Below are 26,972 nucleotides of genomic sequence, written 5' to 3'. Positions count from 1 at the left end.
GTTATAGATCCCTCCTTAGCTATTTAAACTCAAAAAGTTTTAGTAAAAGCAGTTTTTAAAACAGTGGTAAATAATATACTTTCCTTGGGAAAATATTTTTCAAATAACATTTTAAAATACTCTAATAATTTCTTTTCTATCGATGTTGAACATGAGTATCTGCGTCTTATACGTGAACCTATTTCCCCACTCTACTTGCTTTTCGGAATTTTTAATACACGTGAAGCGTATTCACTTCGAAAGGGTTCGTGTCTGCTCGCTGCGGTAGGAGCCAAAGTGTAATTTTTCCCACTTACGTTTAGTATGTGCAAGCAGAATATTGAGATAGATGGCCAAGTTTATTCACAGATAATTTCAAATATATTTCTTTAAACAGTTTCTCAACAACTTCAGGTTTCCTTCAAAAAAAGTTTTTTTAAAAAAGACAGTTCAGCCACACAGTCCCATATATAGCTCACATACTCAGTGCAGAACGAGAGTTCACGGATTCTCAAGTGTCCCGGTAGGGAAGGGGGTGGAATGGGACAAGGTATCAGTACCAGGAAAACCACAGTCAGTAACCTAGAGAAGAGCGACGTGAAATCACGTTTTTATTCAGCCTTTTCATCTGCCTTTGTTTTTATGAAGAATTCTGGCTTGTAGATACAACGATAGGCCAGGAGCTGAGGAAGAGCACCATACGCTATGTTTAAGGCTAGAAAAAGGATTCTCGCATCTTCGGGGACTCTGTAGACGTAAGCAGTTCTGGCATGAAGAGAAGCACCGATGTGAGAAAACTGAGCCTGTTGCATTAAAAAAAAAACAAAAGGGTAAGCAAGAGTTTTGTGTTCAGTTGGATGCATAACGAGTTCCGAATGATTCATTCAGACCATGTCCCTGTCCCCTGAAAAACTAGTACTTTCAGACAATCCCTAGTCTCGAATATTTTGTTGAGTTTAAGGCTGGCCTTGACATACTGTGCGAATGACTATACTTTCTCTAGAGTGGATGCCAGCTGTCTGATAACCCCTCCAGCGCCCCCTACCAAACATTAGCAGTGCAACTGAACCGAAAAATATGGGGGTCCTGTAAAGAGACTCAATTGTGGCTCACAAACTGTGTTCCCGTAGAAATGAACCAAGGGTGGGAATTGAGAAAGCTGAAATATTTTTGGCTTAACTATTTAAAAAGAAGTACCACGGGCCTCCGTTTTATGTCTTTACACCTACTCCCTGGAGCAGAAAGTCAAAGCCCTTGGCTATATGTTTTCATTTGTTCGTTTGTGTATTTTCTCTCATACAACTTAAACAATGCTAAGGGGGGTTTTGTGAGATCAGGTGGCTCCAGCGTGGGTGGGGGTGTGGGGCTGCTTGCTGTGAAGTGGCTCCTGCACACGCAGCCCCTCCTTGCGCCCGATTGTAGCAGCGCAGCGGGTCCGCCTGGGGGCGGCACGGCCAGCGCCTCCCGTGGGCGCCTCTGCACTTGTTCAGAGCGCACATCACAATGTGCTGGCCGGTCTTTCTTGATTTGATACTTGTCATAAGAACAGGGGAAAATCGTATTAGAAAAGGCTTCCTTCCATGAGAAGATTTCCTCAGGATCCTTGTATCGTTACAAAAAGCAACCCTGGAATCTGCATTTTCATATCTCACTGCAATTCAAGATATACATGAATAAAGAATTGGGAATTTAAACGCAGTTAGTGGTGAGTTATTCATCAGGATGAAAGTGAAGACAACAAAAGATGGTGACCATCTACAGAAGTCACAGGTGTAGCCACGAAAAACTAGTTTTCTGTAAATACACATAAGCCATCCCCCATTTTCCTCACATGACATCGGTTTATTCTGCAGAGTGGCTAACATGTCGGTGTCACTGAACACTGGACTGTACTTACAATGGAAGGACAAGCTCCCATAAGCAGCATGTGTTCGGGTTTGTGTGTCGGTGACATGCTTCACCAGGCTGCATTTTTACAAGTTACTGATACCTTCTGGGGACCTCTGGTACAGCCTTGCTCCTCTCTGGAGACAAACTAGATCAGCTGATGTGTTGCCAGGGATATCTCGGCATTGCCACCCACAAGGGCTCTGCCCTCAGACACCTCCCCGGGGCAGACGCCCAAACAGAACCCTGGGCGATGGGAGCCATTTCCCCTCTGGGCCGCGAAGACCAAAGACCCTGGGGGTAGGGGCCTTCACGAGGCGGCCCAGTGCGCGGTCCAGGCCTACCGGGCAGGCACTGGGCCCCGGGCACCGGTTTCCCCAAGCCTGTTCTGAATAACAGTGCTTGTCTGAATGTAGAGCCAACTATCTTCGGTACAAGAGGCCAGATTTGAAGCCTGATCTCAGGTGGGTTTGGTGTCTGTCTCTCTATAGACACTTGTTCTGTATGCATCACAGATCACCAAACGTGGGGACGCGCCAGACCGTGTCCTCAGATTAGATTGTGAGCCTGCCAGGCAGGCACCATGTCTAGTGTTTTCTGTGGCGCCTGTCGTGTTGTTACAGCTCAAAACACGCTCAAAATACAGCTCAGTCATGGCCTCGTGATTGTCAGCACACCTAAAGCCTCCACAGAGCATTTCTCTTGTTGTTACACCTATCTTAGTAGGCCCTTTCCTTCAGAATGATTTAACCAGGGGCAAATCCAATGATATTCTCATCAAGAGGTGTCTGTCTGTGAGAGAAGAGGCCCGAGGCCAGTGTTCTGCAGTTTCCAGCTCTGCACGGTTTCGATGGTGCGTTTGTGGTGGGCACCCAACCAGAGCTTTCTCCCAGCGCCTGCAGAATCCAGCGCACAGCATCCTGAAGCTCCAGAGAAACCCCAGCCTCACCTGAGGAGGGGAGGGGTTCCTTCCCAAGCACAGAGCACAAGGGCCTGCTCGGTGTCCCCCTCCCTGCCAGGGCCTGTGGAGCTTCACCTGAGGCCAGCCTGGGGTCGGGCGGCGCGGGGAAGTCTGTGTTGTAAATGGGCACGTGGCCTGGGGCTGCAGGTCCAAGTTCTGGATCCCAGACACTTCTATAGAATTCAGTGATGTGAGGTTGAGTGCCTAATAATCTGTCTTCTACTTCATTCAAAATCATTTTTCAGCTTCAATTACATATAAAAAGAATGCATGGTTGGGATAGAAAGTGAGGTAATAAAGGCAAAGAAAGGTTATGTCTTAATAGCTCTGTTTTCCCAGAGCGACGACTCGGAAGGGGTGCCTGAAAGTCACGTTCCTGGTTCCAGAAAGGAGAACTGACAGTTTCACGTGTCTGCATGAATACAGGCAAAACCTGATGCAACATTGGGACAGTGGCCAAGCTATTTGGGCAAGACAGAATAAGCGGCGGGCGCAGAACCGGGTTACTGTTCCATAGGGTTTTCTGAGTGGCACCAGCTAGTGGGTAAGAACCTGAACCTGGAGGCAGACGGAGCGGCCAGCCCGGCTCCTCCACACACCAGCAGCCCGACCTTGTGTTAGGCACGTGATAACCCCTTTGCTTCCTCGCCCGTAAAAGCTAATAACAGAGCCGGGTTCGATGAGGTGATTTTTCTGAGGAGCGTGGGGCGGTGCTAAGCCCACGATGCTCTTCCCCAGACAGATACACAAAATTTGAGTACTTGCTCGGGATCCTGTACTCTGATTTTGTTAAAAAAAAAAAAAAACCCGGGCTTTGCTTTTCGTTCCCCTTGCTGACCTTTTGACAATATCAAGACTGTGTCCTTCTCCATGAAAGAATAATGTGTGTGTAGAGGAGAGACATTAAACCCAAAGTCTACTTTTAATAATAAAAGGTGCTCAGCGCATCACACCCTAAGCACCTGATTAGAATGGGATTTGCATTCGTGCCCCCATTATCTCTGTTCTTCCTGAACCCTCGCCACCCGGTATTTCTTAAAGGTTTCCATGAAGGAAGAAGCTTATAAAATTCACCTCCAGCAGAGTCAACTCTTTACAATCAAATCGCCCACAGGCTGGCCTCAGACAGCTGTGCAGCCAGGGGACGTGAGCCCGAGGCCTCGTTGCCTAACCGAGGGGGTCTGTTCCTGCCTCCGTGGCTGTGAGTGCTCCCTGGACAGTGTACCAGGTAGATGTGGGAGTCTGAGCAACCTAATCCTCTCAGGAAAGGACCTGGGAAGAGTGGGAGGCCCTTTGTCCTGGTGGACACGGGAGAAGCAGCCAGGGGAGCCAGGGCAAGGGAGCAGACGTCGAGGCTAACTCTGTCCCCTGACCTGCTGCACAGTGGGCAGGGCACGTGACCTCACGGGTGCCTTCTGGGTAACTGGTGGAGCGCTTCCTGGGTAGTTACAGTGAGAGTTAAACACAATAGGGATGCAAAAGTGGCTCCTCAAGAAGCACCCAACAAAAGGGGGCCTGTCCGGTCAGTATTTCCTGCCCTGAGACACCGAGCAGAGGTGCTTTTCAGATAGGCAGCCCCGACAGCACCTCTGCCTGAGAGTTCAGTGGAGCATCTCGGTACCTGAGCCAGGCCTCCAGCGTGGACCAGCGTGACGTCTGCCATCCAGGAGCACCCCGGCACCACCAGGCCGTACAGCGCCACCACGAAGTATGGGATGGAGTAGAACAGGTACACCAGCATCTGCAGTGAAGCAAAAGACATTTTCAGTGAAGGAAATGTTAACTATTATTTCCTATGTGGAACCACATTTCCCCATTCCTTTATCTTAACCCTCAGCCAAGGACATGGTTATTGAGTTTTAGAGGGGAAGGAAGGGAGAGGGGGACAGAAACTGCCCCTCACACACACCTTGACCAGGGATGGAACCTGCAACCCAGGCATGTACCCTGACCAGGAATCAAACCCAGGACCTTTCAGTTTATGATACGACGCTCCACCCAACTGAGCCACCCTGGCCAGGGCCACATTTCCCGTTCTTAAAGAGAGGAAATTTTAGGAAAATCGACTTTGTAACTACTTGACCTGGATTTTAGGGTAAGCAGCAGGATCCTTCAGGTAGGGCTCCTGAAACTGCGTATACAGACGGCAGAGCTCAGCCGGGCAATCCAGCGCAATCTGGAAATGAAAACGATGCCATTACCGAGGCGCAGTCACATCTGGTACCGCTGTTTGTGGATGAGGCTCTGTGTGCCAGGGTTAGCCCCAGGCTGCTTTGCCATGTGACAAAAGCCATTGTACCCTAGAAGCTCCTCAGTAAAAGGAGAAGGGAAACGCTCTGCAGATTCACTGTGAGGAGACGGAGCGCAGGGTAGCTGGGGCGGGAACAGGACCGCCCCTGTGCTCTCAGGCACCTGCCTCAGTTTGGGTAGCAGAGCACAGCCTGGCTCCAGTCTCCAGCTTCCTTGCTCCAGGGGGAGGAGCTATGCAGCCACTCCCTGCAGGGAGAAGAGCACATTTCTGTACCACGTTCAGCTTACTGTGCTTCTGCAAGATCGAAAGGTAGTATCCTCTGTCGGGTGCCTCACAGAGTGGGTGGCCTTAGGGGGCAGTGAAGGACAAGGATTTGAAAGCAGGGCCCTCTCATGGGAAGCCACCTCCTGTGTCCACTTTGAGAGCAGCACGGGTTTGGTCACAGCATAGTAGACTCACGGCCACAGAGGCGACAAAGTGTCCCTTTGGCACGTCTGGGTCACCTCCCTTGGGCATCGTCCTTCCTGTCCTTGGACATAGGTGTCCCACCTAGATGACATGGCCAGTGGCTGAGCTGGTAAAAGGGGTCCCGCCCCAAGAGCCCCACCCTCCTGGCGCGCACACACCCACACACACATTCTCACGTGCACAGGGCAGCGGATGCAGCCGTGCAAGACTGTCTAGGTGGGGCTCACTTTTGTTGCTGTTCTTTTGAGTGAGCGCTACAGCATACTGGCCAAAGAAGGGTTTCCCTGCCCTGTGGTCTGAGTAAAGGCCATGGCCCAGCTTACTCTTGTACTTCCCTTCCCTGAGCCTCTCCTATTAGCCGACTCTCCTCCAGGAAGTTTCCGACCACACGTCTTAAGACAGCTTCTCACCCTGAACCCAGCCAGCTGACCCCAAAACAACGAATCCACCGCATCAGCTTACACTCGCCACTCTGCAGCCACCTGCTGGGCAACGCCAGCAGCCTGAGAACTGTTAGTAACGGCCACTAAAGCTGAACACGCTGTACCGGTACAGTTCTGGCTGCTCGAATTTGTCCCCACCAAGAATCATTGGTGAAACTGGGGCATTGTGAAGGATCATTGATTGATGAAAATAATACCAGTCATTTACCAAGCACCTACTGTGTATTAGGCCCTCTATGTGTCTCATGTTCAGTATTTAATCTTCAAAATAATACTCTCAGCTAGCTTTTTATAGAGGAAGAAACGGAGGGTCAAGGAGGTTAGGTAGTTTTTCCAAGGCTACGCAGCTACTTAGGTGGCCAGGATTCTACCTCCTTGCCCTGGTAGCCCTTCCTCAACCACACCGCCCTGCCCCCGAGAACACAAGAATGCCCGGGGCCACAGCTGTACTGCCGTCTTGAGTTATCACCCTTTCCCTGGATATTTAAATCAGACACATCAAAGAACCAAAAGAATGCGTGTCTAATGGCTAATCTTCAGGTGCCCGAAAACACGGGAGGGGAGATGGTTCTGGGTAGAATCTGATCTAAGGACTTGAAGGAAGTAGCGAGAAGCAGCCCCACCCACCCCCGTGGGAGGAGAGGCCTGGCGTTGATCCAGGTAGGAGAGCAGCCGGAAGCAGGCCCAGGATCCAGTGGGAGGAATATCTGTTAGTCTGCTATGTGTGCTCCGGTGATCTGTTGTGCTTACCAAGCCCCTAAACAGGCTGAATCCCATCGCCAGGACGAGGCACACGACCAACACGAGATCAAATGGTCTTCTCAGCAGGTCCTTCGCTTGGACTTCTTGAACAACCTGAAACAGAGTCTGTAACTAATGAGCAGGCCCACCGTGCCAGAGAGTCAGTGGTCCATCTGAAATATGAGCACCGTGGCGATGCGTGAGGGAATTCTGAAGGCCCACCATTGGTATCGTGAACCACCAGCCAGGTAACTTTAGCAAAATCATTTTCCCCTTCCAGTCTCCGCTTCCTCATCTCTGACATGAGCAATGGGCCATGTGGTCCTGAAGGGCCCTTCCGGCTCTGAGTCCGTAATTTTTCTTCACATAGCACTTTTGTTATTATAAATGTAAGGCACACTCATTTTAAAAATAAACCATAAACCCGCCACCCTACTACCATTAGTTTTATTTTTCACAAAATTGGGACTGAATGTATAAACAACTGTATATTCTTTTGACACTTAACCTCAACCTACTTTCCCACATTAGTAAAAAACTCTTCTAAAACTTAATATCACATAGAAGCACCACATTTTAGCTGCCCACCCATTGCTGAACATTTAGGTGTTTTCACTGTTACAGTTACGATGGTGACGAGCCACTTTGCACCTAAATCTCGGACGGCATCCCTCATGATTTCCTGGGGCCGGGGCCCTTCCATTTGTTAAGGTTGAGACTGTAGCCACATTGCTTTGCACAGTGATTCCGAATTTAGGTTTCTGTCAGCACTGCATGACAGCGTCCATTTCTCCCTGACCGTTTCTGCATCTGAACATCTTTAAAACATAGTAACAAGCAGTTCTGTGTCTTACAACATGAACGCTGTTGGCCCTTGGGCATGGAGGCCTTACAAGTGTGGAGCGAGGACCAGGGCGATGGTCACTGTTTGCTGTTTCTAACAAGCACCTCCTTCCTCAGGAGGATGTCAGGGGTACCACCAGTTTAGCGTGCCAACCTCAGTTTCCATGGCAGCCACCTGCCCGTTCACAAATAAGAGGTTTGTAAGTCAAAAATGTATGTTAATGAATTCTATTGTAAATCTTTTAATTAATTTATTTTTTTAGAGGGAGCAAGGGCAGGTTGGAGAGAGCCAGAGGAGAAACAGAAACACTGATGCACCTGCCGGTGCACGCATCTGGTTGATACTTGTGTGCACCGTGACCGGGGATCAAACCCGCAACCTCGGCACATCGGGGTGATGTTCTAAGCAGCCGAGCTACCCGACCAGGGCCCTATCGTCGATCTTTCTGTAAAGTGAATAACCACGTTCTGATTATCTCTAGTAACGCATATTTTCATGTATCAGTTTTGCTTAAGGGTCTACGACCTATAAAAGGAAAAGAAACTTAGGAAGATGTCACTAGCTTAGAAAAGAAGACCGTGGTGTTTCACCTTGACCACGTCTCTGTGAATGGAAGGGAGCCGTGTCAGAGGCATCCTGCCGCTGGTTCCCACGGGCTGGGATCTCTGGGTAGTCAGGCCCTGTGGCTGTGCGTGCCGCCTTGAACGCCGTATGCCTCCCGCCTCCCCTTGTGGCAGTAAATGCACAGGCACCTCTGAAAGGTGCTCAGCCCCAGGCCCCTGACAAACTGCACATGAGCACATGGGCACATGTGCAGAATGTGAGGGGAAGCGCCAAGGTGGCCCCTGGCACAGGCAGCAGGTGTATTCAGACAGACGGCCTTGGGCCCCAGAACCAACACTGCGGAAATGACACAGCCCCCCTTCCCATTGGTGCCCCGAGCGCCCTAGTCCACGGAGGCACGCGATTCAGGAGCCAGTGGCTGAGAGCGAGCCCCGCGAGTGAGAAGACAGGTTACAGTGAACTTAAAGAAAGTCACCTTGGCGGGATAATGGTAATTTTCTGCTGGCTGACGATAGATTCTGAATCCGGCCCAGACGGGAAGGCAAATATACAGTAGGCTCGAGAAAAAGGCAGGGCAGAGGCGTGTTCCGTACTTCCCTGTTTCAAAGAGAGAAGGAGAACATGAACGTTTAAGCAGACAGGAACACAAGTAACATCTAGGATTCCTCCCCATCTCATCTGAAATGTCGCTACAGACAAGGCAATATTTTTGACAACAACAAAGAGGATCAGCGCTGGCTGGTATAGCTCAGTAGATTGAGCCTGGGCTGCGAACCAAAGGGTCGCTAGTTCAATTCCCAGTCAGGGTACATGCTTGGGTCGCAGGCCAGGTGAGAGGCAACCACACGCTGATGTTTCTTTCCCTCTCCTTCTCCCTCCCTCCCCCTCTCTCTAAAAGTAAGTAAATGGTAGGAAGTGTTTGCGCACTGAATGCAGCCACAGACACTCCCGATCCCCTCTGCCCCTCTGCGAGTCGGGACCAGATATTAAACTGCCTAGCTGCTGAGGGCGCACTTCTGAAAATGGGCCACAAGCAGTTCGAGGAGGAAGAAAGAAATAATTCTGCAAAACAGCTTCTTGGTTCTATTACAACCAAAATAGCATCTATACTTAAAAACAATCCCCATTGTTTCAGAAAAGGAAAGTGAGTTGGAAGATCAAGTTTCTTACCTACAACGTTTCCTGGCACAAAAACAACCATGCTCATCATAATAGATCCAACCCAGTACAGGCCGATGGTTCTGTAACTTTCCCTGTAACGGAAAAGTCTTGGCTTAGAATAACACTCTTTTCAAGAGATGGCCCACAACAGTATCTGTGTTCTGACCAATAAAGCACATGAACTGAAGCTTACTGCAGAGTCATAAATCAAACACAAGGAACCCCGGGGAGCAGACATGATTTCCATGTGTGATATACTATAAACTCTTTTTGTGTCCTTTTGACTAGGAATCCTGCTCGTTAACTACAACCCGCTCATCACTGTGTGTTGTAGGGGGGCCCTGCGTGTTACATGTGGAACGAAAAAGAAGGCTCACCCAAATAATGGAAATTGGGCCCATATCTTAAACCATGGTAAGTATGCGATGGGATGGTAAGTGGACTTTCCCTGGTGTCGCAGAATTTTGGCCAAAGCCCCAAAGATGAAGGTACTGAGTGACATATACCCCTGATCTCCTTAATAGGCAATGTTGACAAAAAGATCTATCAACAGATATCCCCATAACCCACCTCTGTACAGGCTCTGAGATGTTCCGAAGGAGAGTCTCAGCAGGGAACAGAGTGGAGCATAATGTGTGCATCCCGCCCTGCCCCCTCCCCACGCCAAACCCAGAGGTCCCCAGAGGCCCATTCATGGTGGTGGACGGTCCACAGGAGGCCAGGCAAGGGCCTCCTTTCCCGGCGGGTGTTGCCCGGCCTGCGGAAACCTTGGCCCACTCCTGATAGCACCCAAGCAGAGCCCAGGCATTCGCAGAAGTACCTGCTGGGTTGCCTACAGCCTGGGAACATTCATAAACAGAGGGGCTCGGAAAGGTCCTGAGAAAAGTCCAAAAATTGGCTGGCGCTGTCCTTGAGTTCACGATTGGAGTGGGAGGAGGCACAGGGAAGGCATGCATGTGGTTGAGTGGAATGTCAGCCTTGTGTGGGGCAAGACAAAAAGGTGTGGCTTTCCCTAACGGGGAACCAAGGAGTGTTCTGGGAAGGTAGCCGGCCAGGCCCCAGCAGGAAGCAGCTGTGGGTGGACCAGCATGGGCAGGCAAGTCACCAATGTGGCCAGAGAGCACTGCGCACTGGCAGGACAGGCGCTGTGCAGAGCCTGCTGTCGTGCGGGGTCTCCAGAGAGCCCATGCATGTGCCCCATGACACAGACTAGCACAGCATGTGCCCCCCTCCCTTCTAACCCCACCCACACACATCCCCAGAGAAGCCGGCGCTGACTGGCTTGAGAGGGAATAGAAGGACAGGCCTCTGCGCGTCAGGGCTGCACCTGAATAGGGGGACGAGCAGCTTAGGGTAAAAATGGGCTGGGCTGAAATTCCTGGAACGACTGTGCTCATGAGGGAATGTCATCGGAAAGCTAAGGGGTCTCTCCAAGCCGTTGCCATGAGGAGGAGGACATCCAGAGGGACACGTTCAGAAGGCAGGGGACCACGTAAAGCTGGGGGTGCCTGTCGGCGTGTTTGCCTTGACATACGTTTTCCTCACCTCCCCGTGTCTCGGTTGCTAAGGTGGCAAAGGTACACACACACCAGGCGCAGTGACTTACTCCCAGGCTATGGCCGCCACCATCACCAGATACATGAGGTAATGAACGAAGCCATCCCAGTAGCAGACCATGTGCCCGTGGGCAGTGTTCAGATAGGGTTCACCCTAAGGGAGGCACGAAAGGAAGTCCGCTTTACTCATGACTCAAACACCAGTGTGGAAGACCAGACCTGTATCACAGGTAAAATAAAACAGAGCTCATAGGCGTTAGCCTGCTACAATGAAAGTGCTCTTCATCTCACAAAATGACAAAGTTGGTAGAAAGGCAAAAATAGAACTTGACTCTGCAGCTGCCAACACCCTGGGACCTTTGCTCTTCCCCGCCTTGTCCTGGGTGAGCTCCTCCCCTCCCAGGCTTCGAGGTACCAGCTGTGCTCTGGTGGTCCCTGCCTCTCCGCTGGGCCCGTTCCTCACTGTCGAAAAGCCCTGCCAGCTGGGACGCCTGCCAGGGTGTGCTTCCACCACCTGAAACCCCACGTCTCCCCAAAGGAACTCTGCACCAGCACTGCAGACCCAGGTGGCAGAGGGGAGACACAGTCTCTTTCTCGTCTCCAAGCTTTTGCCCCAACTGGAACTTCCCCTTCAAAGGCCCTGCACCTTCCTAGGGAAGGTTCACTATCCACTGCCATCGCCGTTTTTGTAACGCAGCAGCAGTGTCACCCACACTGTGAGACCTCCCCGGCCTACTGCCACTCCGTGGGCTCCGTCTCTGCACTGGGACTGGGCTCGGGACCCAGACTCCCCTCCAGCCGACCTCTGTGGAACTGCGGCTCCCTCGCACTCCTGTGGGCCTGAGCAGCCAGCCAGCGCTCTTCCCAAAGCAGGACCTTACTCCCTGTCACCCCTGGCTCATCCCCGAGTCCCCCTCCCAGCCACTTGAAGCCTCCTGGCTGTCCCAGCTCACAGCTCTAACCCTTCCCTTCAAGTCCTCCCTTCCCAGACTGACTGCTTGTCCCCTGACTTCAAACCTTCCTTCACACGCAGGATAAAATGCAAACTCCCTTAGCTCGCATACAAAGCTCCGCATTATTAGAAACATACGAAGACTCTCAGCTCTGCTCCTTATTTCCTGTGTGACCTTGAGTAGGCTGCTTCACCTCTCTGGGGCTGGCTTCATCACCTCGTAAAATGAGAAAATAGGACTAACTCTCAGGTCTCAGGAGGCTCGGTAACGCTGCGGGGGAGAGTGGGGGTTGTCCCAGTCAAACGGCTTCATTAAACGCTTTGCATCTGGTACTGCACGCATGTGAGACTCGCCCGGGCTTTCAGATGCGGTGATGTTTTAATAATATTATACAAACCCTCCGTTCATTTAAAGGACCTCATTTATACTAAACACAAGGAGGGTTTAGTGGGTCAGGGGTGAGAGGGCAGAGAGTCGTGGGCTGTGACCTAATCCCGGCTTTCTGTCTGAAGAAACAGCCTCTGTCCACGGCAGTCGGTGACACGCCGTGTATCATGCCTGCTCACACAGAGGGAGAGGGGTTCGCCTCAAGCAGAGCGTCTCAAGTGGCCAGCCCTGGGGCGTGAGGCCCAGCCAGTAGAGTGGCGCCTACCTCTCTCAGGAAGTGTGCCATGAAGCCGTCGATGACGCCATCCTGCTCCAGTCCTGTGATAAGGTTCACCACGCTGGTAAAGCCAAACACTGCGTACACTGGGGGCAGAGGGCAGAGGGCAGCAGTTCACAGCGAGCAGCTGGGAGATGGCAGCCAAGTGCTGACACTGCCACCAATGGTGGATTGTTTTAAATGTGTCCAGCAGGCCCTGTGGATGCTGCCAACAAGAACTAACAGGACACATCTCCGGCACCCGCCATGGGATCTCTGTCCTTGTCGTGGCTCCAACCTCACACTGCCTGGGGCGCTCAGCAAGGGTTCACCCAGGTGTGGTAAGAGGGACAAACTCACCCTCTAACTCCCATCCCCCACTTCCTGAGTGGCTACCCAGGGCCACACCTGTACCCCACCTGAACAAAACCTGTAACCAGTGGCTAAAGCATAGAGGCGACCCCCAGGTGGGTTTAAAATGATGACACAGAAGAGATCGTTCACCTCCGTGATTCCCAAACAGGCCAGCTCACCCTCACCGTGTGTCTGGCGTGTGTGCCCTGCACCACACTGCGCCTCACCCACTGTCCCCAGCACCCTCTGACCTCCGACCTGCACTCTGCACCAGCTCCTTGGGCTTCGAGCTGGAAGAGGGTGGGGCCCACAGCCTGGGAGCAGGATTGACTTGGAGGAGAGGGCTGTGTCACCCTGGAATACTCCTCCACCTCCTGCCACTTTACTCTTGGGCTCGCACGCACAGCCACAGAGGCAAAGGGACAGAGGCTGCCTCGCCGAGCTATTCAGTGGGCACGGCAGCTTCCTGCCATGGGGACGGACCTACCATAGAACAGCGGGTCCCGGGGTGCTTTTCTTTTCACGAGGATTCGAGCCAACAAGGCTACCAGGAGCAGGATGAGGGCAGCAACCGCTACACTTGTCCAGACGCTGCAAGGACCAGAACAGGGAGGTGGTCACTTATCCAAATAAACACGCTGGTGCTGGGAACTTCCTGGCAGTTGAATATAGTCATTGCCCGCTCTGCCTGCAGCCCAAGCACTGTGGAGTCGGTGACATTTACTTACAGCACCCGGGCCCCTCCGGGCTGCCCGCTGTGACTTTGAGGGGCCAGAGGCACCAGGTCCTCATGCTCTTGTCGGCCAGCCCCTGTGCACGGGTGACGTGTCGGAGTGGCTGCTGCTTGTGCTCCTCCAGCCGTTGCTCCCCTGTGCCTGACAGGCCACCTCCCTCAGTACCAGCCAGGAACCCTCAGCCGGAGCTCCACAACACAGGCCGGAGTCACAGTCACACACACATCCCAGGGGGATGAGAAAGAAGAGCCACAGGCCATGTGTGCCATCCAACGGACCAGTGGCCAAGGCCAGCCCAACGAGGGAAGAGTCTGGGCCACTCCTGAGGCTGGAATGAAGCCAGCCATCCCACCCCCAGGGCCAGCAGGCCAGCACCCGACCCCACACCCAGAAAGCCAAGGCGAGGCAAGGCTGGGCACAGCCCCTCAGCCTTCTCCTGGGGGAAGGTAGGGCGCCAAGCAAACCAGGAGCCACGGCCCCTCCTCTGCGGGCAGCAGGCAGCCATGAGGCCTGGATTCTGGTGGCCTGACTGTGTGACCTTAGGAATACCATGGCATTTATTTTAATCTGTTTATTAGCTCATTTAAAAACATATTGGAGAAGAAATATATTCTGCATCCCTGCGTGCCAGGCACTTCGGATGAGCAGGGGCGGTCCCTGTTTGCATGGGCGACCTATCTCAGTGGACTCGGAGCTCGCCCGCCCTGGGGGTCGCCTCTGGTCCCGCAGAGGCACTCCCCCCGCCACCTCTAACACCAGCAGGGCTGTCGGTTCGAGGTGAAGCACAGCCTGGCCCCTCCTACAGCCTATAGCACACACCAGGGCCTCCTCAACAGCCCTTGAGAGCCGCCGAAAGCACCGCCTCTCAGCTGAGATGCCGCCTCATCACCACAGCTCGACACGAGCACTTGGGATAAGCTTCACCCTATGTCCCTGGGCTTCTGGAAAGTACCCTTCTCAGTCACAGGTTCCACAGCCCACTCACACCTACTCCTAACTGAGGGACCGACGCATGCTGAAGTTCATTCCACGCACCTCCAGCTGGGATGTGCACCAGGCACCAGTCTGACATCTGCCCCCAAAGTCACAGCTGGGAAGTGACCCAGCCAGCCTGCAGCTAGTGGGCCCCAAGGAGACTGGCCCCAGCTGCAGGAACGTCGTCTCCCCAGCATGCACACAGCAGGGGCGTGGGCCTAGGTATGAGCTGGACCCTGGACTCGCAGGAGTGGGGCGTGGGGTGTGCCAACTTTTTCAAGATGCCAGGATGAGTGATGCTGAAGGTCTGCCTGGGGCCTGTGTTACGGTGTAAGACATTGATGGATGAGTGAGGAAGGAGGGGGCAGGAAATGAGGAAGGAGATGTGGAGAGATGGGTGGCAGGTGAGCAGATGGATGGATGGTGGATGAATGGACAGTGGGTGGTGGATGGATGGATGCAAGGACGACACAGTTTAATGATAAGAACGAGTGTGACCATGGTGTCCAGGTAAGAGTGAGACAGGAAGTTCCCAGTGGTGCACATCAGTGGGTGCTCCACGCTCCTCCTGTGGGAGTGGGCTGGCCGAGGGGAGGACGGCACTGGAAGCTGATGCAGGTTGAGCACATGACGCTGAGCTGAAGCGTCCCACGAAGAGGACAATGGTCAGGTGTGCTATAGAAGCTGACAGACATATTCGTCACCACCGGAGGCAGGCAGTGGCCGAGACAACCCCCATCCCTGCTCCTCGGGGGATGTCAGCTGACAGCGGCGGCAGCACAGAGTGGTCCCACCTAGAGCCCCGAGAGCAGGGTCACTGGGTCACAGCGTCCTCTCATGCTCTCACCTCTGGAGGAGGCGCAGAGATGGAAGAGAAACTGGGGCAACAGTCCGTCCATGTCTCCTGGCGACAGCCACCATGGGCAGGACCCGCTCAGAACAGGGACAGAGGGGTCCAGCAGGGACTAGAGGATGGGGGGCAGGGGGAAGCTGATGTAGAACTTTTCCAAGGGTGGAAAAGTTCTTCGTCTTGAAATGGGGGGCAGGGTGAGCAGAGGTTACTGATGCCCTTCTGCAAAGAGACACCTGAGAGGGGACGTGTATGGGTGAGAATGAGCCGTGTGTGTGTGTGTGTGTGTGTGTGTGTGTGTGTGTCAGAGAGAAAGGCAAACAGATCCCAACCCTTTCCTGGTTCATCAGCCTAATCCGCTTTTTCTGTTCCTCAGGCTTTCATGAAAGGTGTGACGGGAAGGAATTAGCATCAACTAATTTCAACTTAACTGAAGGCCTACTATGCACGAGGCCCTGTGCCAGGCAGGATAATGCAAAGGTGAGCTATGGCTGGGAAGGAAAGTTCTGATCAAGGAAAGAAACACTTGTGGGAGACGAACAATGCGGGGGTGGGGGTGGGGGGCGGGAAGGAGGCTGGTGAAGGAGGCAGAGACCACATCTGCTTGGAGGGAGGGTCTGGAAAAGGAAGAGGTGGCATTTCACTCCGGGTCATAAAGTCCAAGTGTGGCTCCAACAGTCGGGGACAAAGAAGAAGGGAGACCAGCGTGCACAGCGGAGAGGGGGCAGGGTGATAACAGAGTGTCCAAGGGGCACAGAATGGTCTGGTGCGGCCGAAGCTCTAGCATGAGGGGCAGCGCCCTGGGGCAGGAGAGTCCCCGAGGGAGGCTCTGCCGTGGTCCCATTCAGCGAGGGCCAGAGCCAGGGGAGACTGGATGGAGGGCACTGTGGGGAAGGGACAGTGGAAGGGATTGAGTAGAGGAAGAAGAGAGAGAGGTCCAAGGCAACAGGGAGCCAGCTGCAGGAAGATGGGAAGAATGGAGGGAACCCATTCATAACCGCAGGGCTCAGCAGCGAACTCAGTGAATGGCTGCCCCTCTCCACCTCGTGGCTAAGGTCCAAACCTCAGTGTCATCCTGAAATCCCTCGTGGCACAGCTCTCCAGCAAGCTCTCCAGATCTCCCTCCAAACATCGCCGCCGCCAGCCATGCCCCCCTCCCTGTCCTGCCCCCGTTCCCTACCTGGAAGGCTCTGTCTGCAGATGGTCCTGTGGCTACCTCCTGCAGCTCAAGGGTCACCTCCTCCAAGAAGCCTTTCCTGACTACCATTTCCCTTCCCAGTCACTCTCCCATGTCCCCCCGTGTTATTTGTCGATCTCTGTCTCAACACATGCCTCCCCAGTCTTCTCTGATTTGTTCATAGCTATATCCCCAACTCGTAGAACGGGGCCAAGTATACTGTAGGTACTCAATAAATACTTGTTGAATGGCCCAAAATGCCATTTGAGGAGGGCAGGGTCCCCCACTGCACGACAGTCACAGACCTGTGACACTCACGGCCCAGAGCTGTGTGTTCCCGGAGACGTGCCCGAGACTGGGTCACACCAAGGACAGTCACTGCCCGAGCCCAGTGGTCACCCAGGACTGGTGGCTGCCATCTGGGTAAGGGAGGCAGCAAGCGGAGGCCCCAGCAGCATGGAGGAGGAAGTCCCAGCCTTGTGGGCAGACACTTCCCCGCAGCCTTGAAGGCTGGCGGGGGTTGCTGCCTCCAGTCTGACGCAATTTCCTTAGCACCAGCTGCTGTGGGTAACTTAGCAGGTTACTTCCTCCTGCTGCAGACAGCGAGGTACGTCGGCAGGCACGAAGCCTGGCACCCTTCCCACAGGCCAGGCAGGCCTGCCACTGCTGGTATGGGTCCCTGCCTAAGGGACCCCTCACTGAGAACTGAGGGGCAGGGCTCTGAGCGGGGCACTTCAGCCTCACTCACTTCCCCAGCAGCGCAGCCTCCCTCCTCGAGCCCCATCCCACCCAGTCCCCCCCAGTCCTGACACAGGATGCAAGAGCGGGCCATTGGACAGACCAGAACACTGAGGCCAGGCCTCACACCGGGGCCAAAGCCAGGCTAGACCCCAGGGCTTTGCCCCTGGTTCAGGGCTGTTTCTGCTGGCCATTCTGAACAGTTTCTAAAATTACTAAGAAATGATAAGTATGTGTGTGTCCATACATGGAGACATTCCTGCGAAACTCCGAACAAGGCAGGAGCACAACCAACATGCCCACACTGTAGCTGCGGGTGTCCTACCGTCCCCAGCCTTGCCCCTGAGCGCCTCAAGGGCAGGGGCATTGCTTCACAGACCTCCAACCCTGGTACCTGGCACAGTGCTGGCACCAAACGGGTACCCAGCGCTTGGCCCAGAATTGAGCTGAATGGCAAGAAAGCCAGCCTGAGCAAAGACCCCCGGCGGGTGCGACACCCCTCCCCCCCACCCCCATGGGTGCCTCCCCTCCTGACCCTGGCCAGACGCTCCCCGTACACCAGCGACCCGTGGCTCTGCAAAGACACCTCAGCCCCACCTGAAAAGTTGCCGGGGCTCCTGCTGTTCCTCGGCGCTGCCCCCCACCCCCTGCTGTCCCACGGCCGCCCCGTGCGCCCACTCACCGCTGCTGGGCCGCCAGGTGGTTGAAGATATAGGTGACCGGGATGGCCGAGAGGGACAGCATGAAGACCCCGGTGGCCGCAGAGGCACTCATTGCTGCCGACCCGCTCGCCCTTCACAGCATCCCGTGCGGGCGCACCCCGCCCCTGCTTCCGGCAGCGCCCGTGCCCCGCAACCAAATCTTCTCAGCAACCGGCCAGCGAGCCCCACGCGTGGTCACAGTACCCGCAGCCGCCCACCGCGCAGGGCCGCCCTGCAGACTGGGGTGGCGCCCTCGCCGTTCTCCAGCCTAGGGGCGCCAGGGCTCAGATGCAAGCTCCGGGCGTGCCGAGGGGCGGCGACAGCGGCAGCGACAGCCCCTTGCTTGGGGACAAGTGCCCCAGCCGCACGCGTGCGTTCTCTGCGGGAAGGCTGCGTCACGGCCCGTAGCCTGTGTTGGACAACCTAGGGAGGCTCCGGGTTCAGGTGCTGGCCCGCGCTGGGGGTGGGGGGGGTGGAGCCAGACCCTGGGGGGTGTGGCCAGAAGGGCCCTGGAGAGCATCCACGTGGGGAAAGGCCCCCCCCCCGCGCCCCCCCCCCACCCCCCCTCCGCCACCCCCGAGTCGGGAGCAGACCCATGACCCCGAAACCTAGGAACCACACTCCACGGGGCAGCCGTCAGCGGGCAGCAAGCACAGCTCCTGCGTGGAGTCCAAATCCCGTTTTAAACCCTAGGTCACCAGCTGCTGTGTTTTCGTTTCTCTCTGAAATGGGGATGACCCAGGTCGGTGCGATTTGGGATCCACTGGGTCAAAGTGCTTACCCTGCACTGTACTGTCCCCTGCAATTCCCATTTTTTGGATTGAAACTGGCACTGGGAGGAACGCTGTGACTTACGACGCTCCAGCCCCATTCCTGTCTATCCTACTAGCCTTCCCACCAGGCCCTACAGGGTACAAGGACCGGAAGACAAGGCTCTGCACACACAACATGGTCAGACAGATGCCTACTGGTTATAAAGAATCGGTGCAAGTATTCCCCTGGCTGCTTGAGCATGCTGGGGAGGAGGTCTCAGAAAGCCCCCTGGGACTGAGTCTGGAATTGGCCTCCCCCTTGGGAAAGAGAAGGAGCGTGAGTTTCAGACAGAGAACAAACAGCTCCAACAACTGAGGGAGACGTGACAGGTCCTTAGCGTCCTCACAACTGCCCTGAGCTGAAGAGACCGTGAGCAAAAGGCGTGGAAAAGAGGCCGTGACCTGCTCCAGCGTCACCCAGCCTCTCAGAAGCCAGCTCTCTCATCCTAAGTCCCGGTGCCTACTGGACTGGAGACGGACTCGCTCAAGGTGAAAATGCAGGACTTCTGATATGCCACTGTTCCCCTGACACCACAGCCAACCAGCAGCAAGGCTCCATGTTGGGCACCTAGAAGTGGTGAATGGACACACTGTAGATTTGGCCATTTGACTCATTCAATGCCCAGGAGGCTGTGGTCTCTCTGGTGTCTGCTCCAAGCATATCAGTAATTATTAAGCTCCCACTTGCTTGCAAAAGGGTTGGCTATGACTTAAAATTGGAGCCATTCAGACAATAACGTTGTCTGATTTTTCAAGAGCAGCACTTTTGCAAGCCATGAAGGCTAGTACAGCTGTGACATTTGACTCCAAGCTTCCTGGGAGCAAAAATAGAACCATGGACAGTTTCCCTGCTGCCCATTCCCGGAATAGAAAGACACAGTTCTTTGTCATCTCAATCCAAAAATAATTGACTTGCTCAGGAATTAAACAGAAGGGCCCATCACCAAGCCTGTGTCTGCCATGGAGAGGAAGTGAAAGCAAAACTTGAGGGAACTGTCCGCAGGAAGTAGGAACTTAGGAATGCGGCTGGGCTGGGCCACCGCACAGGGAAGTCAGCACCTGCTTCACTGCTTAGCCCCCAGTCCCAAGGCCGGCTCTCTCTCTCCCTCTTCCTGTGTTTTAATCCTTCCGACAAAAGTTGTGTTTGTGCTCTTGTGAAAGGCACTGTAGATCAGCAATTTTCACCCGGTGTGCTGCAAGAATGTTCAAAGCATGCAATACCTGATTATTTCGTCAGGGGTAGTGACCTCTTTTCCCTTACATTGTCAAATTTAAAAAAAAGACAAGAGCCAACACAACAATAGCTAGCTGTCCAGTGTGAATGCGTCAAAATCATACCTATATTTTTTTTGTCAGATTGGCAAAAAAATGTATTTTCTGGTGTACCACTGAATGGCAGTCATTAGTTTATGTGCGCCATTAAATTACCAAGGTTGAAAATTGCTGCTGCAGAAGAAGCGCAAGGGGCAAGCAAACTGATGGATCTGTGGGGTGTACAGGGACGCAACACATGACCTGAGGATGACCAGGACGAGGGTGGTGTGCCTTGTGGGTAGATCACTAGGATCCTGTCCAGAGAAGGAACTACAGAGTGACCAGCACACTCAGAGAAACACTAAGCGACGCGAAACACTAAGTTACGCAAAGCACCAGGTTTCACTTCCATAGCTGCGAGCGCTCCGACTGGGGCTGCAGTTACTCACATGGGTGTTTTTGGGTGGCGATGGCTGTAGGCCCCGCACTTAGCACGGAGCACATGGATGTTAACTGAAGAGGAAAAAACAAAAGAGAGGAAGCAAAGAAGGTGGGGTTAAAAAAATAAAAAAGGAGAAAAGTAGAAAGAGGGAAAAGCAGGAAGTCTGCAAGAAAGTGATAAGAAAATGAAGGGAGGTAAAGTTAGAACATAAAACATTTGTCAAAAGGTCTTGTGCAGTTGCTGCGTGAGGCCTGCACCATTGTCCTGGGTTTCCTAGCAACCAAAGCAAGAAGGGAAACACAATCAGTGATCACATCACATACACAGTGCCCCTAAGATAAGAACAGATCAGGCGCTCCAAAGAATTCTCCCAGGGGCCCTCTCAAAGGGAGCACGCGTCATACAGTTTGTCCTCTGCGACGTTTCCTACAATAAATACAGAACCTGATTCTGGACAGGTGTCTCCTGGCACAGCTTCCATGCAAGTGCCTGGCTCAGTGCCAGGGGCCCCTCAGTATACTCAGGAAGTCAAAAGAAGTTCATACAGATGAGCATCTTTCTGAAGCTGGATGAATGTGAGCAGTATCTGGAGGCAGGGATGGAAAATACCTTCCTGGCACGCACACTGTCACCGCCAGTGAGCAGTCAACCATCACAGCCAACGAGGTCAAGCAGAATGACAGACAGGGGCAGTGAGGAGACCACCGGCCTTCGCGGTGCCAGTGGAGTGGTGGCCGAAGTCAGCCTGTTGGGATGAGAATGTTTTCTCGGTTGGGGGAAATAGTTATATACGTGTGGGCACTAGGGAAAGTTGCCAGTAGAAATGGAGAGGTGGAAGTCACCCCCCCCCAAAAAAAAGAGTCCAGTAAGACAGGAAGGGGATGAACTCAAGACCAAACGTGGAAAAATTTTGCCTTGAAAAGAAGGGAAATTTCTGAGGCGGATGGGAGAAGAGCAAGCTGACCTACTTATAACAGGGTTGGTCCAGTTTCTGGTGCTGGGAAATGAGCGGAGACGGACAAAATGGAGTGAAACGAGTTCATAACCAGCCTGGTCTATATTTACTTCCCTGTAACCGGAGAGGCAGCATATTCTCGTGGGCTATGAAACCCGGCCTGCTGCTTTGAATGTCTTTCTGGCCATGACATGCTTTTTCGTGGAAGGTCACATTTGTATCACAGCAACTGTGCTCGGCCTCCGTGGCTTATTTCAAACATTTAGGACACATGGGACAGATAATTCCAGCTCAATGTCCTTGGAACCCTAGTAAGATTTTTATGAACATGACAACAGCCTTGATAATTAATGTGTTGGAAACTGGACTAATTATAGTTATTTATCTTAAGCTTGATTGCATCGAGATAGCAGGTGAGGTGGCTAACAATAAAAGTACAACTGGATGGTTAAAATAGACTAAAAAAGAAAAATTGCAACTGAGACAAAAGTTCAAAAACTATTTGGCCTCCATAGTAACTTCAGAAATGTAAATTTGAAAAATGAGGCGCCATCTATGAAATAATCCAAAGTACAGTCAAGTTATGAAGCCCGTGCAGGGCAGACGGTGGGGAAATGGCAATACAGAATGGCCAGCGACTATTTAACTAGGGTCAGATCTTTGGGGAACTGCGAACACTCATGGAGCATTTACTCCAGAACAAACACTGTCTTACTGTGCATGCATCCAATCTTCACTTAACCCTCCGAGGCAGAAGGAGTCACCATTATCATCCCCGTTTTCCAGATGAGGAAACTGGGGTGCAGTGTGGTTAAGAAAATTGCCCAAGGTCATGAAGAAAGTAAGTGGCCAAGCTGTGATTCAAAACCAGATAACCAACTGCAACGCCCTGCTCTTAACTAATTCCCCGCCCAGCAGTTTTCCAACTTCCTCCGACGAGGGGCGGCCCTCTGCCGGGTTGCTTTTTAATTTCTGGAGCCATGCCCCTAGGAAAGGCTCCTTAGAAACTGGACCCTAAAGAGGGAAGGGGATATTGTTTTTTAGGGCTTCGGTGAATCACACCTCTCTGAAGAGTCGTTAATGCTCAGCTGGAAATAGGTCAAGTGTGGGGGCTCAGACATCTTCGAGGGAAGACTGCTGGGTGCTAGTATTATCGAAGTGAAGTTTGGTGAGGGTGTGGACTGGTTTAAGATTTGTAAGAAGGGAAATCTTGGTTTCCCCTGACTGTTCCTTCCCTCACTCCCTGGAGCTTCAACTTGGCACGCGGGCATCGTTGCAGTCTCAGGAGGGGAGGGTATTATTCCACATACTTACCAGTCTCTGCTGGACACGTGAGTCTTTTTCTGCCTTTGGCTTCTATTTATATCCGCAATCCTCATCCTTTCAAACAGAGGGTAACTCAATAGCAGCTACATTTTCATGCACTGCTGAAATATAAAAATCCGAAGGACATAATAATAGCCTTTATCTGTTTTAAATGTCCTCTCTTTATTTGGCATTAAAATAATTTCCCAAGTACAGCCCTTCCTCCTTCTTTCTCCTGACTGCCTTTTCAAGAGTTTTACTAAATGGTTTTTTTTGGGGGGGTGTTGCCCAATAGGTCTGTTTCTTATAAGTCCTCACACTTGTTCTAATTATAAACTAGCAGACATGGTGACAGGTACGACTTCCCCAGGCCGAATTCCAAAAAGCAATGACAAGCACAAAAAGGGGAGCTCTGTGAGCTGAATTGTAGTCTAGGGCATTGCAAATTGCCTTGCCTGCTGCATATTTTTTTTAAATCTAAAAAGAAGTTTTATTTCTAGCCACACAGGTCATAAGTGGGTGTCCCCCACCTTATTAGTTTCTTGGGTGCAAGAAGTGTGTTCCGGTCACCCTTGTAACGTCACCCCTTGTGCCCTGCACATAGCGTGCATCAGCGCGCACTGAGTCCGACTGCGCGGGGTCAAAGGAGAGGCGCTACCTAGCAGCATTTCAGAGGGAGCCGAAGAAATAAACTGCGTCTTAGGGTATAGGCATGCTAGTGTCCTTGCTGGAGTTTACCATTAGTCCATTCAAAATTCATATACAGGCAAATCTCACAGTATTTTTACTTGGAAAAAAAAAAAAACCTCTGAAGAACCACTCCCAATATTTTCATTTCAAAAGAACCCTGAAAAACCTTTTTTCTATCCTCGAATAAGAAAAGTAATAAAAAGTGGGAGGAACCACTCACAATCCCATCACCTTGCAATATAACAAATTGATAACAGTGGTTATAAATGCTCAGTGTTTCACAGGTATAACACAGACATTTAAACAAAACGGGACCTCTGAGCTCGTAAGTCAGAAGGGTAAGCTTTACATCTTGTTCCGTGTCCTGCTCTTTCACTCAGCGGTATCGATCCCTTCTCATATCAATAAATGTTCCTCCAAAGATCTTTATTGTTCCATCTTGTGATGGATTGGCTGAGGGTTTCCTTTCTGTGAGCTCTCTTGGCCAGGTTTTGCTCTCGGAGTTAAGCCAGCAGCGTAATGTGAATGTGGAAGCTCGTCATCTAAGCTCTCAATAGTTTATTTAGCGTCGATTCTCGGAACATTTAAAGGCATTCCACTCCCCAACACTTGGCAAGGAAGGATTTCCACAATGTAATAAGGGAAGGAAAAAAAAAATTTCCAGAAAAATTTGTGTAGTAGGGCACCATTTTTTTTTTAATTGTGTTTAGGGGTATATTTGTTTAGATAGATAAGGTTCTTCAGTGCACAGGAAAAAGGTGAAAAGATCATCAAACAGATAAGCACGGTGACCCCTGTGGAGTGGCTGTAACCAGAAAGAAGGGCCAGAATTATCAGTCTACTTCTTACATTCATCCCTACATGTTCCTCGACAAGCTTTCCACAGTTCATGTACGTTTCTTCTGAGGTATAACTTATGTGTAGTAAAGGACATGTGTCTCAAGTATAAAGCTAAAACATTTGTACGTATGTTAACAACTCCAGCCAACTGCATTTTCCAGAGTCAAAGATGACTTAACAATATGTCTAATGTCATGTGGCTTCCTCACAATGACATAGAGTCTATGTCCCTTCCCCAGAAATCCGGCAGGCCTTTGTGAGCACCTCACCACATACAGTGTGGAGGCAACAGGCTGTGTGACTGTCAAGGCTAGATCATAAAAGGGGATAAAAGCCTCTTCCTGACTCTCTGTCTCTCCTGTCACTTGCCCTTGCAGCCACCATGCTGTGAGGAACCCCATTATGTAGACAGGCTCATGTGGAGAGAGACCAAGGTCCTGGGCCCTCAACACCAGCTGGGCTCCCAGCACTAACTTGCCCGCCACGTGAGTGAGCCCTCTTGGAAGTGGATTGTCTAGCCCTCAGTGCAGCCACCCCAGATGGCTCTGGGTGGAACAGAGCCTTCCCCATCATGTTGCAGAGGCATGAGGAAAACAAATCATTGTTGTTTTAAGTCACTGAGTTTTGGGCTGGCTTGTTACACAGTAATAAATAACCAGAACTACACCCACTAGTTCTAGATATAGAACATTTCTGTTACCCTAGATGTTTCCCTTAGGGACCCTCCCAGGAGACAACCTCCTGACAACCTCCCAGAACGCAGCTGCTCTTCTGACCTCTAGCACCACACATCAGTGTTGCCTACTGTGAGGTTTCACAGAAGTCACGATGTCTTCTTTGTGGCTGGCTGCTTCTGCTCCACAAACGTATGAAATTCATGTTGTTGCATTACTAGGGTTTGTTCTTTTCCACCCATTGCATGGATGCACACCACACTTATCCACTGTACTACTACTGATAATCATTTGGCTGTTTGTTATGGATAAAGCTGCTCTGCACATGCATGCACTTCCCTTTGGTGTGGGCATAAAGTGCTAGTTTCTGTTGGTTCCGTACCCGGGAGTGGAGTGTCTGGGCCATAGGATATGGGTGTATTTTGCTTTAGTAGTGTGGCGGTTTTAAAACATGTTCACAAATTCTTTGATATTCCTCCATTAAGAGGCGGGGTCTATATACCCCCCACACCCCCACTTTAAATCTGGCCTGGTCTTAGTGACTCATTCATAACCAATAGGGTTCAGTGGCTTTGACCTTACAGGACTTCCAAGGCTAGGTCCAAAACAATTATGCGACTCCCCTTAGTTTTCATGGGATGCTTGCTCTGGGAAATTTCCAGCCAGTGTTTCCTTACATACTTCTCTTCCTCACTATCTAGTAGTCCATCGTACATATGCTAGTTCTTTTAATTTTGCCTCCTATGATTAACAGACATACATTCTTTTCCTTATTTTCTGCCCTTTGTTCCTCTCTGTGTTTCATGGCCTACTGACATGTCTTTTAGTCATACTGAGTTGTGTTTCTAGGAATGTGTCCATTTGATCCAGGTTATTCAGGTTTTTGGCATAGCGTTGTTCGTAGTCTCTTATAACCCTTTTATTCTGTTGCAGAGGCAGTAACATCCCCACTCTCCTTTCTGATTTTAGTACCTCGAGTCTTCTCTCTCTTTTTTTCTTAGTCTATGTAGCTAAAGGTTTATCCATTTTGTTGAACTTTTGGAGGAACCACCTTTCGGCTGCATAAATTTTATGTACTGTTTTTCTGTTCTCTAGTTTATCAGCGTGCTAATATTTATTACTTCCTTCCTTCTGCTAGCTTTGGGTTCGGTTTGTTCTTTTTTCTAGGGCCTTAAACTGTAAAGTTGGGTTGTTGATTTGAGATCACATTTTTAATGGGAGCCTCTGCAGCTGTAAACGACACCTCAGCACCACTTTCATTGCGTTGGGTCTGTTGTTATTTTGGTTTTGTGTGTCTCTAAGTGTTTTCTAATTTCCCTTGTGATTTCTTCTTCGATCCTTTGGTTGTTGTTCCACTTCCACAATTTTGTGAATTTTCCAGTTTTCCTTTTTTTTTTTTTTAATTGATTTCTAACTCCAACCCTTTGTGGTCAGAGAAGACACTTTGCATAATACCTATCTTTTAAAATCTGTGGAATCTTCAGTCTGTGCCCTAACATAGGGTCCACCCTGGAGGATGCCCCCCATCCGCCCTTGTAGACCCCGCAGGCAGCTGCTGTTGCGGAGTGAACCGTCCAGGTCTGCTAGAGCTGGGTGGTTAAACCAGGTACATAGGGCCCTGTACTATTTTTTGTTTTGGTACATTTATGGTTTCTTTGATATTTAAAATGTGGTTAGCTTTGGGTAATGGATTATAACATTAAACAAAAGGAATAAAAGAGTCCGTGCGTCCACACGGATACTCAAAAAGACAGCAGAAGAGAGCAAGAAAGAGGAAAAGGCGCTAGATTACAGAGGGTCAGCTCGCGTCTCCCTCCCTCCCTCCCTCCCTCCGGCTCCCTTAGCCTTGCCCTCAGCCCTCTCACCTTCGAGGTGAGAAACTCCTTCAGGGACAGCCCCGGGACCTGTCCCAGGTACCCGGGGCGCTGAAGCTGTCAATGAGGACGGGGAGGAACGGAAGAGGAGGGAGCGGCGAGCATCCCAGACCCGCGGCGGCGGCGCCGGCGCCGGGGCGGGGCCT

At 51.7% G+C, this 26,972-nt stretch overlaps 1 protein-coding gene across 7 annotated transcripts; it reads right to left on the bottom strand.

Annotated features, from left to right (window-relative positions):
- Positions 1-224: 224 nt before the first annotated feature.
- TM6SF1 (transmembrane 6 superfamily member 1) lies at positions 225-26,945 on the bottom strand. Of its 7 annotated transcripts, none has more exons than XM_053912860.2 (11): positions 26,818-26,945; positions 22,758-22,870; positions 13,293-13,396; positions 12,461-12,558; positions 10,906-11,009; positions 9,309-9,391; positions 8,614-8,735; positions 6,740-6,856; positions 4,911-5,003; positions 4,449-4,568; positions 225-782 (listed from the first exon to the last, which is right to left on the bottom strand). In XM_053912860.2, exons 2-11 carry the CDS (start codon positions 22,820-22,822, stop codon positions 591-593), a joined length of 1,098 nt encoding a protein of 365 aa, XP_053768835.1. In that variant the 5' UTR covers positions 22,823-22,870; positions 26,818-26,945; the 3' UTR covers positions 225-590. The 7 variants fall into 7 exon arrangements, with proteins under 7 accessions (XP_053768835.1, XP_053768834.1, XP_053768832.1 ...); XM_053912859.2 differs by having other exon boundaries at positions 22,758-22,867; XM_053912857.2 differs by lacking the exons at positions 22,758-22,870; positions 26,818-26,945 and adding an exon at positions 17,962-18,425.
- Positions 26,946-26,972: the final 27 nt, after the last annotated feature.

The sequence above is a fragment of the Desmodus rotundus genome, chromosome 10 (genome assembly GCF_022682495.2).
Source record: "Desmodus rotundus isolate HL8 chromosome 10, HLdesRot8A.1, whole genome shotgun sequence".
Classification (NCBI taxonomy): domain Eukaryota; kingdom Metazoa; phylum Chordata; class Mammalia; order Chiroptera; family Phyllostomidae; genus Desmodus; species Desmodus rotundus.
This window is presented reverse-complemented; position numbering and strand designations above follow the sequence as displayed.